This window comes from Lingula anatina, chromosome 10 (genome assembly GCF_051362555.1).
Source record: "Lingula anatina isolate TDL-2025a chromosome 10, LinAna3.0, whole genome shotgun sequence".
Taxonomy (NCBI): Eukaryota; Metazoa; Brachiopoda; class Lingulata; order Lingulida; family Lingulidae; genus Lingula; species Lingula anatina.
In genome coordinates this window covers 15,506,904-15,517,807 of record NC_141776.1, presented here as the reverse complement: position 1 = coordinate 15,517,807, position 10,904 = coordinate 15,506,904, and the positions used below count along the sequence as shown (strand labels likewise).

Sequence of the window (10,904 nt, the reverse complement as noted above, 5' to 3'; positions counted from 1 at the left end):
GACCAACGACATGACAATAATCTGTCTTCCCATGTATCATAACTCGATCCGCCCGTACACATAGAAAAGGTATTTTATACCGTATTTAAGTAATTTAGTTCTGTTTTCCGTAATGTTGAGACCGCCACGTCTTCCTGTACATTTCACAAGCAGATATCGTTAAGAGTAGGGTTAAACAATATTGCGTTAGTAGAAAAAAATTACCTTTTTTTTAGAAAAATAGATAAAGCTAGATAGGAATATCTCGTTTAGAATATCTTTAATATGCTGCCAGTCTGAAGAATGGTCACGGACAAGTCGTGAATAGTGCAAATGTTATCAAAGAATACCTTATCTCTTCAATTGTAATGCGATCCAGAAGCAATTAGCAGATAAGGTGTGATCGTGGGTTGCTTTGATTTTGTCACTAAATCGGCTACCACCGCTGTATCAATGTCTTTGAAACGAGACTTTAAGAGTACCTTATAATAAATGTCTAAGTGAAGTAATATATAACAAATCAAAGAGAATTAAATGTGACAAACTTAAAGGTCTATAAGAGTAGTGTGTGTTTAAGGTAACTAAATACATGCCATATTAAATAACATGATAAATATTATGACATTTCGCCGTCAGGTTGTTTCAAGCTAAGAGTCTTGATTAATTCTCTGTTATTATGCATGTAAACCACGCCGTAAGGGAGCTATGATCTTAATTCCCCGCAGACCACTTGAACTAGCGTTCGGAAAGTGCGTTTATGGCAGGTAAATGTGATGAATCTTATATCAGAGGTAAATTTGCAGGGTTTAACAGACAAGTTCAGACAGCTTTACGTCATCTTTCATCCACCTTCTGCGCAGAGAGTGGCTGTAAATGTAAATAAGATTGATGAGGTAACGTCAAACGCAAATGATTAGTGTCAAATTTCAGGGGTCGTATCCATTTACTTGCATTTTATAAGGTATATTGTATAGAACTTTTTATAGTAGTTTAGAGTGCCCTTAAATGTAAAAAACATTTTTGTGTCCAATAAATAATAAATTAATGAGTACATGGATACTCAACATATGGTTTACAATACAGCCAGACACCCAGAGAGCTAAAATAATTTTAGAAATCGGTTGCGCATATTAATAGACCGAATTCACAGTATGCAGAGTGAAGAGAGCTAAAACGGTCTTAAGTGTGGACATGTTTTGATTGAAATTATCTATATGCTTGTTTCTCAATCAGCCTAAATCAGTGTGTGGTGGATATATTTATCTTCTTTACCGTCTTTGATCTCATGAAAGATGCGTGATTCAGCAAGGCAGATGTGTATGTAAGGGCACATTCGGAACCAACTGGCATGTAAAATATGGAACCATCTAAAATATGGAATCGGAACCAATTGACTGGCCCGCGGATATGACAATGGATTCCCGCCTCTCACGCCCGCCGCCACAGCAAGGGCAGGGCAGTTAAAACTCGGCGCGCTTTCGAGTGGGTGTCACCATATTTGATGCGAGGACTAGTTAGTCCGCGGATCGACTGGTTCCGAATGCGCCCTTAGTCACCTCGAGTCACGGAGATCCGTTACCTCTTTTGTCACAGGAACAGTGGTGTTTATACATTCTTGTTTACATGTATCTTAAGGTAAGAATACATGGGTATTAAGTCTTAGTTCTTATTATTCAGGTGATATTTAATTACACTGCACTGGCTCTTTTCGCCATGAACCACACGCTTGCTGAGTTTTTGGCGTTTTGATGGGGTTCTAAGGTTAATTACGGCTTTTCTGATTTCGCATGTAATATTTTACGTGGAATATGTAAATCTAACCCTTAACCGGGACACAGTAGCCTATAATCAACCAAGGTATAATTTATAAGTTAGTTTATTCTTATGCAATTATTTCTTTTATTGTGATAATTAATTTTGCAACGTCTTAAGTGCTACATGTAGGTTATCGGATATCCGGATACCCGCTTCCTTCAGGGAGCGGCATGTATTCGTGATTTTTTTCGGATTTTGCATGACGTCAATACCATTGACAAAACGGACCGCTCTGTGGAAATCTGCGAGGAGTTTCGTTAAACTGCAACTAGGAGTTTGAAAGATTGCAATATCATGTTGATGACTATAGGTAGACTATAGGTAGAGATGAAATAGTTTGTCCAGGTTGCCAAGGTGAAATAGAAACAGAAATGCACTTTCTTCTCGTGTGTCCTTTGTACCAAGATCTTAGAATCAAATGATTAGGGAACTTTTGCAATGTCAATGTGAGTAAGATGGATATATGTTACGCAGAATTGCTATATTTTTGTTAAATGCAGAAAAAAACAAGACTAGAGCTTACAACTACTGTAGACATTGAGTTATGAAATATAAATTTTATTGCACTATAGTTTAAATGTATCATGCACTCGTATTATTTCTTTTATTATTATTACTTCTAAAAGAAAAAAATGTAATGTAAGAACAATTGTAATACAAGGCCGGAGGCCTTTATTTACAGAAATAAGCAACTATGATGAACGGAACTATAACACTAGAACGAAGCTTCTTGGCCTTGCCAGATTTTTCTGTCTGACTAAATTGACTAACAGGAGTTAAAAAAACGCCTCCATGAGGTGACTTCGTAATCTGAGAGCGCGTGAGAACGAAAAAATTCACAATTTGTTAATTTTACGAGGAAACTCGAACGCTTTCCAGTTTAACCTTAAGCTTACAAGTGCTATTTTTTACCTGTTTGTTTACGGTGGAATAGTCTGAGATGATTAAATTATTGAAGTATCATTTAACAGCAGGATGATTGTTGCAGTCTTTGACATTCATTTCTAAAACTGACGTCTTGTTTGCACGTTATATGTATTGGTGTGACTGGAGCTTCATAAGAAAGAACTAGTAATAAACGGCGATAGTTTCTTCTTACTACCTATATACGACTTGTGACTTTGACTAGATTATTTGAAAACCGAGAATGTCTCAGTCTCTCTCTTTGTCTCGCGCATACGCACTCTCGATGCTATTCAGACATTAACATGCCATCACGCACTGCTTTTATCTGGGTATGGGGTCGGGCCTTGTCACATCTTCTGCGCCACTGCGTCACCGCCCAGGTAATCATTGTTTTCAGTTGCGATTTTTTGTACAGGGGTAAAACAGTACAGTTAAAACAAAATACTAAATTAGCAATACTTATCAAATTAAAAATAATAACTATGTAAATTATGCAAAATGCATTAATGATAGAATGAAATTTCTCCGTGACGCGAAGACGTGTACGTTTAACTTCATTTTACTTCTACTGTTTAATCAAAATAACTATTCGATTTAAACGAAGGTTGAATAACGAAAACTACAACATTAATCGGATTATACAAAATACGTCATCCTTTATTGCACTTCTTTGGAAAGCAAATGAGAATGTCCAATTTAAAATCAAACCGCAGACATAAGCATTGCTACTGGCACATATTACATATATATACACAAACGATCTGAGTGAAAAGACACGTTTTTAAGAACGCTCAGAATACAGAGCATTTTGTTAATGTACTCATGTTACTGTGACACACTTTGGGATCTTCCATTTATTATGGTTCTCGTGCTTCTGTCTTTCAGCGTCTCTTTGGTTTCAGTTTGGCATGGTACCATGCAGCTGTCATAAAATTCACTTTGGTAAACTCGGTTCTGGTTTGAAACCAACGGTACTACCATACATTGTCGCTTTGTATTGGTTTGAATTGGTTTTAACCTTGACTATGGACAATGTACCAATAGAGTGATGTCAAATCATGTCACATCATCCCAGTTTGGTACCTGTAACCATATTGTGTTTGTGACTGCTGGATATAGCCAGGGAGTGAATACGACTGCTGCGCCTGTTGCCACTGTTGCTGCTGCAACTGATGTTGTTGTTGTTGTTGAGATTGCTGTAATTGTTGCTGTTGAGATTGCTGTTGCTGTAGTTGGGATGGCTGCCTTTGTTCATGTATAAGAGTTCTAAGGTCTTGCAGGTGTATCTTTGTCAACAAGTGCAAGTCTTCGAGAACTGAAACAAACGGAAATTGAAAATGACTAAATTCAAAACTAGAATTCAGAGATGTAAATGGACCTTCCATAATGATCCTGAAAATTCAAGTGCTCAAGGTGCAGATATACATTGCTGGAGGAAGGGGGTGGGGGGCAGGGGTAGTTAATACAACACCAAAATATCAAGATTTCCAGATATATCCAGATGACTTTCATTTCTAAGAACTAAAAAATTTAATATCCAATCCTCAGTTATAATGTTTAACTTCTCTGAAAATTTGACAAATGAAACAGTGGCAAATTAACATAAAGATCTTGAGCAACTGAACGTAAGTGCTTTTCTTTTTAAACAGTTTTACAAGACATTATTTTTTACATTAAGTAACACTGACACACCACACAATTACAACTTGGCACTAAGTTATGCTGGATTTATTCTGTGGTATGCCACTGACCAACTCTCCCAAAGTTCAGTGTAAATACGTAAAATATCTTGCTGTGAAATATTTACCTTTGGCTGTATATGATCTGTCAGCGACATCAGTGGCCACTATTTCCTGCAGCAGACTGATGGTGGCTGCGGAGTTGGTTATTCTTTCCTGTAGAGGCAAGTGGTCGTAGTACTCGAAGTCCACCTCGAAGGGGTTCCTGGGAGGAGGGGCCGTACAGAGCTTGACCAACTCTCTGATGATTTCCCAGACATGAATTTCTAGATAAAAACATTTATAATACAAGTAATTTTACGTTTATTTAGATTCACATATATATAAACAAAATTTCTTTAAATTTATCTGCTGTATTATATTTTTTATCTGTCTCTTTTACATAACCAGTTAAAATAATACCCATGATACAATTTAAAAAAAATTACACATCAAAAATAAACAACACATGATTAAAAAAAATAAAAGCAATAATAAACATTCCCGTTATTTCCCATCTCACTTCAGCCATATGCAAATTCCTCTCACATGGTCCCAATTTTTATTAGTTATGATACCATTTATGGCCGCTAGAGGGCAGCACACAAACAGTAACTATAGCAACAAAATATGGCCTTCACCTTCATTTTTCCACTTGGTATTACTGGTGGACCTAAGCCTCAGTGGACTGTCCTTGTCATATATATCCTCTCTGGACATTCTGACCAATCTCTCATGATTTGACCGCACCCACACATAGGGGCAGTTATACCTGCCATAGCCGGCCAGGAGGAATAGAGTCGAGTTTTCCATCTGAAAGAAATTAAACATATTAATTTACTATATATGAATACAAAGTAATAGCCTCTCTTTTTGTTTATGAATTTTTTAATGTCAATTGTTTTAGAAATTCTGGGAGAGCTGGTATGTTGTTTAACATGTTTAAAAGGTCTTTATCATAATGTTAAATCAGTTATGAGCAGGGCCTGATTTGAAGTTAGATTTCGAGAGAGAGAGAGAGAGAGAGAGAGAGAGAGAGAGAGAGAGAGAGAGAATGCAAAATCATCAATAGCTAATCACTATACCTGACTTGCCATCTCATTGTCACTGGGAGAAGCTGGAGGCAATCCTATGCCTTTATCACCAAGACCACTTAGTTTTAACTGTGTTCTTCTGGACAACATAAGGGAGCGCCTGAAGAAAAAGTTGTTTGAAACATGAAGTAGGTTTTAAAACTTTCTGACTCTACCATGTCAGCTTATTACACAAAATTCTGATATCTTCTAAAATCTGTGTATTCATTTTACTTTTTGCAAGCATGTGATCAAGAATACAATCTAATCTAAATCTAATTTTTGACACTTACCCTGCCTCTCCTCTTTCAATTAATTTTCAAAATCCTAAAACATTATTTAATAATAATAATAATAATGTCTAAAAAATGAAAACAAAGAAAACAAAACAATAAGTCAAAGGAGATCTTCGATGCACTGCAATGTATGCTTCCATGAAGATCCATATAAATTTTTAATTAATAAATTGATTCATTAATAAATAGATCTATACTTACTTGTCATAGGGCAGGCTGGCAGCAGTTAGACTATCTGTGGGGGAAGGTGTTACAGTGTCAAAGTTGAATAAACTGGTATCAGTCACATATGAATTGTCAACACCCTGCAAGGAATAAATGCACCTATTTGTATATTAACTATAGCATAACTAATAAAATCCTACTGTGAATTTATCTAAATATATATATGAAGCTAATAAATCAAAATCAAGTAAATGAACAATCCGTTCTTGCCTCAGGTGAATGACGGACATCCCTAATTGTCGAATTTCAAGACAGAAAATTACTGTAACCGTAATAGTAAATATGCATTCACAAGTCCTACCTGTGGTTCATTCAGCACACTGATCATCATCTCTTCTCTTCCTCTCATGTACATAGCAAAATACTTAAACCCTTTCACTGTCCCCACCCGCAGCAGTTCACCATGGAATGTCTGCAGTTTCTTCTTTAACCGCTGTTCTTCTGTTGCTGCTGCATTGGCTACAGACATCTAAAATAAAATAAAAAATAAATAAATAAAAATAAAATAAAATAAATAAATGAATGTATATTAAGTGCATTCATAATTACCTTCATGACTGTACAATCAAATTTATATATGTGCATGTTGAAGTACTGTGTGTGTGTGTGTGTGTGTGTGTGCGTGTGTGTGTGTGTGTGTGTAGTTATGAACTATTTGTACCATCGCTGCAGAATAAGTAAGTGACACATTGCTGTCTTTTCTACCAGTCGGATACAAAGATATATCAGTGTACATGTAATAATAATAACATGTCAAAACATACACTTTCTTTCTTCCAACATGCCATTTGACCGTTTTGTGCATAATAAAGTAACGTCACCAAAAAGATACACTTGAAATATGCATCTGTTGCTAGATATTTTTACATTTCTTGTTCATTTTAAGAAAGTAATATTAAAATATTAACAAAGATTACCTTCTTATCGATTTTCAAAGCACTCACCTTTGCTGTTATACTGACGCATTACGAATTGCCATATTTAGTTTCGAAAATTATTTATGTTTAATGCACGTCTTATCTTATATGACTGAATAATATTCTTAAAACATTGATTTATTATTTATAACAAATATAAAATAAAATACCCTTATTAAATATTATTTGATGATGATACATTTGCTTTTTTATTAAACGAAATTTCATTATAGGTAGTAACTTTGAAAGTCGGCAATGGCAGCACACTTGAAGAAGAGGGCCTTAGCCGAATTTACTCGTGTTATTCAGGTAACACCGAAGAATCTAAATTTGGTGCCTTCATACTCTTCCCTAATGATAACGCCTGTCTGTGTTTTTAGGCACAGATTTCTCCCATTGGGATGAGTTATTTACAGTGTGTTACGACGACCGGTCTTGCCTCTACTCTGTACTGAAACTGTGGTTACACTCTGCATATTTGTCTTTCAAATACAAGATGAAGTGGTTTAACATTTCCATAATTTTGAGTACAGATTTTAAGCCTTTTGACACATTTGTAATGTCACGATCTATGGAACAGAAATAACCATCCCGTCGTTCTGTACATGAGATGCATTTTATTTATTTTTTAACACAATTTTTAGGAGGAAAAGCCTCCAGAGCCAAAACGCCTCCGTCTGATCCAGAAGCCACCCCCCTCCGTCCCCCCAGTACAGCTAGAACTCCACACAGCCGCCAACTCCCAGGAGGCTCTCCAGTGTCTGGTCGCCTTTGAACAGCGCCTCCCTTTTGATCTTGCCACCGCAGAAAATGCAGTTCGTGGACTACTGGATCATTTCTATAAAGAGAAGGAGTCATTTGTCCGTGTCAAAGTACTGCTGGTGTTGGCACAAGTGGTTAAGACTCCGGGATTCAATGCAGCGGCCATTGTGGATGATTTGCTCAATGCTTTCAAGAGAGAAGGTAGCTTTGGGAGTGTCCTAATACTAATGACTTTGTAAAGATGTTAATTGATTTTTTTTAAAATTGCATTCACAAGATATTGAAAAGTACACTGTCACAATAAATACACAAACAACACAAAGACTTTGCAGCATTGCTGTGCACAGCTACAGAATTCAATACACTTCCACGTAGATTAAAACCATCTTCACATCAAGTAGCACTCATACATACTTTAGAGATAGCTATACTGGTTCTCTTTGAGAGGTTCTAACATGTAATTTCACTACAGGTTTGGGGGGGGGGGGAGTTAATCCCTTTCATAAGTTCAAGTTTGTTTTATGCAGTACATTTAGGTTATTCAATTTGAAAAAGGTTCTATTTTGTGACTCCTTTGCTGATTGAATAAATTATTATTATTATTATTATTATTATTATTATTATTATTATTATTATTATTATTATTATTACAGTGTCTCATACTGTGTCCAGTCAGGTAATGAACACTCTGCTGGTGATAGGAAAGTTACAACCAACAGATAGGAAACTACATGGCCAGCTGATCTCTGTGGCAAATGAGGTAATTTTCTATTTTTTTTATATAGTGGGGCCTCTGATTGTTCCCAAACTGATAATATTTTTTTCATCTAAACAAATCTCAAGTGCCATAGAAAAAAATGATGTGATAAACATTGACTAGAAAGTGATTGATTTCAGAAACTTCAAGATACCAGCCATTTGGTCAGATGTAAATGCTTGGAACTGATTGGTGCTTTAGCATCATGTGACAGCACGTCCCCTGCTGAGGGCGAATCAGATTCTTTGTTACAAGTACAGAAGATGCTGTGTAGTTATACCCAGGACCAGGATGCCAGGGTCAGGGCCAGTGCTTTGAGGGCTTTGGTAAGGACTGGTGGCTAATGAGTAGCATTTGACCTGAGATTTTTTTAAAAACTTTCAATACAATCACATAATCTAGTAATTTTGTCTTATTTTATTTCTTTAATTTTTTTTTACTTCTCTGGGGTCACTGTAAGAAACAAGTTCAACTTGTCATATAGACAGTTTGACCAGTGGTTATGTTAAAAAGAAAAAACAAAAAAGACCCTTGAAAATATTCAGATAAGTGGCTTGAATTCAAATGACCTGTGTTTGTAAATCGAATGCCAGTGTTATAGAGCTTCAGTAGGAAACTAAACTCTGTTCCTTACTGTAGGCCAGCCTTCATGAGCGCGGCATTCTCCTGGACATGTATGTCTACAGACAGGCAGGCGGGGCGCTGACAGATGACTACGAGTCCGTGCGACTGCATGCTGTGAAGCTGCTTTGGGTGATGGCACACTTGTATCCTGAGAGGTAGGTGGGGGTTGTGGGCCCTTAAAAAATGTGTACAGCACGGAAAGGGGGAGGGGGGTTAGAGGGGAGGGGTCAGAAAGAACTGTAGTTTTGGTTGCAAAAGGTCCACTTTCAATCAAATATCTATCTAGGTCCTATGTCAACAAGTAAGGACAATTTAAAGGGTGAAAATGGCCACTTTTCCAGAAAATAAATTTCCATTTGAAATTGCTGGCTACAGACCAAAAGCTTTTGCAGGTTTTTCATGGAACATTTATCAAAATCCAGTACTGGTGGCACTGGCATTTACACTATATTGAGCTTGCTCTTTATAGTTTCTTAGCCGTGTGTTTTTTTGTTAGGAATTTTCTGAACAAAATTTGCTTTTGAGTTCCCTTTTTGCATTTGTCTTACCATGAATGATAATTATAAAGATTACCATTATCTTTTCTCTGAATCTATTTTGATATGGACTCATTTTCAATATTTCTTTCTCCAGTAAAGTGACTTTGAAAAAGTCTAAAGAAAAGATACGGCTTGTAGACGACACTTTTGTCAAGATCTGCAACATGATGAATGACCTCTCTTGGAAAGTCAGAGCTGAGGCAGCAGGGTTACTGGTAAGATAAAGATAAAATATAAAATTTAAGCAAATAGTGTAGTAGATATGGCTTACACGCTGACTGGATAGACAACGCTAAATCAGTGCACCACTGGGCCACTAACATGACACAGAGGGTCCTTCTCTTGTGGAATGCCTCCATTATTTATCACTGACAGATTTTTATCTGACCCCAGTCTTTACTTGGTGTCATTTCCTGACACAATACTCACAAACAAACTAGAGAAAGACGGATTTTCTGGCATTGTCATTTGCAGAATTTTTCATATTGTTTATTGTAGGGCTCACTACACCTTGTTAGTCCAAGATTTTTAGAACAAACATTGGACAAGAAGTTGATGTCTAACATGAGGGTAATCTTTGCAATTCTTTGTCTGTTTCATTAATAGATTGAATGAATTAAAAACAGATGAAAGGTCCAGCTGATAAGTATTTTGTTGAAAGCTGTTGTTTTTTAATTGTTTCTTACTTTGCTAGTAAACCTTTTGATGCTGGAATATTAGTTACATGGAAGTTAAAGTTGATTGTGCATTTCTGACATTTTTTTGAAAACTGTGTTGTGTATACTTCATAGAGCTTGTTTAAGATATGAAACGTGATTTGCATCCCCCTTTTTTCTTTGCATATTTTAATTTTTTTTCCCCTAAAATTTTAGTTGAAAATGAGTGCCCATGAACGCCAGAAGGAGCACTTTCAGAGTGGGGAGTGGGCGTCTGGAAACAAGTGGGCTGATGACGCTCCGAGAGGAGAGGTGGACGAAGACGACGTCAGTCTGATGTCTGGAGGAGCTTGCGGCGCATTTGTCCATGGGTTGGAAGATGAATATTTAGGTAGTTTATTTCCAAGACCCCTCCTATTCACAACATTTATTTTTATCGATATGCAATAACATTGTCATATTTATATACAGAATGGCTTTTCCACTTCCTTTACATGTAGGATGGTATTTTATTGTGATGTGCATGAATATTGAAAGTGAAGTATTCCCTCTGACTTCACTTAAAGAATATTATTATATCAGTTGTCAATTCATTTCCAAAAGTTTTTTAACGTAAAATATGCCATAATTCAGTCAC

The 10,904-nt window shown here is 36.4% G+C and overlaps 2 protein-coding genes across 5 annotated transcripts in view; one reads left to right on the top strand and one right to left on the bottom strand.

Moving 5' to 3' along the window:
- Positions 1-726: 726 nt before the first annotated feature.
- The window catches only part of LOC106179175 (integrator complex subunit 4), a 33,110-nt gene continuing 22,932 nt past the window's right edge, over positions 727-10,904 (top strand). For all 3 annotated transcript variants that reach the window (XR_015331422.1, XM_086997640.1, XM_086997641.1), the window contains exons 1-9: positions 727-743; positions 7,163-7,238; positions 7,574-7,892; positions 8,345-8,451; positions 8,589-8,774; positions 9,088-9,227; positions 9,706-9,826; positions 10,110-10,181; positions 10,484-10,658. Coding sequence is in view for 2 of the 3 variants with exons in the window: in XM_086997640.1 (XP_086853766.1) it covers positions 7,185-7,238; positions 7,574-7,892; positions 8,345-8,451; positions 8,589-8,774; positions 9,088-9,227; positions 9,706-9,826; positions 10,110-10,181; positions 10,484-10,658 (1,174 nt within the window). In the remaining variant the exon portion in view is untranslated. The remainder of the gene's footprint in view (positions 744-7,162; positions 7,239-7,573; positions 7,893-8,344; positions 8,452-8,588; positions 8,775-9,087; positions 9,228-9,705; positions 9,827-10,109; positions 10,182-10,483; positions 10,659-10,904) is intronic.
- LOC106179179 (uncharacterized) lies at positions 3,332-6,989 on the bottom strand. Of its 2 annotated transcripts, none has more exons than XM_013562713.2 (7): positions 6,957-6,989; positions 6,314-6,481; positions 5,989-6,092; positions 5,504-5,612; positions 5,060-5,231; positions 4,508-4,705; positions 3,332-4,015 (listed from the first exon to the last, which is right to left on the bottom strand). In XM_013562713.2, exons 2-7 carry the CDS (start codon positions 6,479-6,481, stop codon positions 3,762-3,764), a joined length of 1,005 nt encoding a protein of 334 aa, XP_013418167.2. In that variant the 5' UTR covers positions 6,957-6,989; the 3' UTR covers positions 3,332-3,761. The 2 variants fall into 2 exon arrangements, with proteins under 2 accessions (XP_013418167.2, XP_013418168.2); XM_013562714.2 differs by lacking the exon at positions 6,957-6,989 and adding an exon at positions 6,930-6,944.

Excerpts from the sequence above, each read along its gene's own strand:
- LOC106179179 (XM_013562713.2), bottom strand. The coding sequence starts at position 6,481 with ATGTCTGTAGCCAATGCAGCAGCAACAGAAGAACAGCGGTTAAAGAAG. Across the intron at positions 5,613-5,988 it reads GCCAGCCTGCCCTATGACAA|GCGCTCCCTTATGTTGTCCA; the intron begins GTAAGTATAGAT and ends CTTTTTCTTCAG. Across the intron at positions 4,016-4,507 it reads CAGATCATATACAGCCAAAG|TTCTCGAAGACTTGCACTTG; the intron begins GTAAATATTTCA and ends CGTTTGTTTCAG.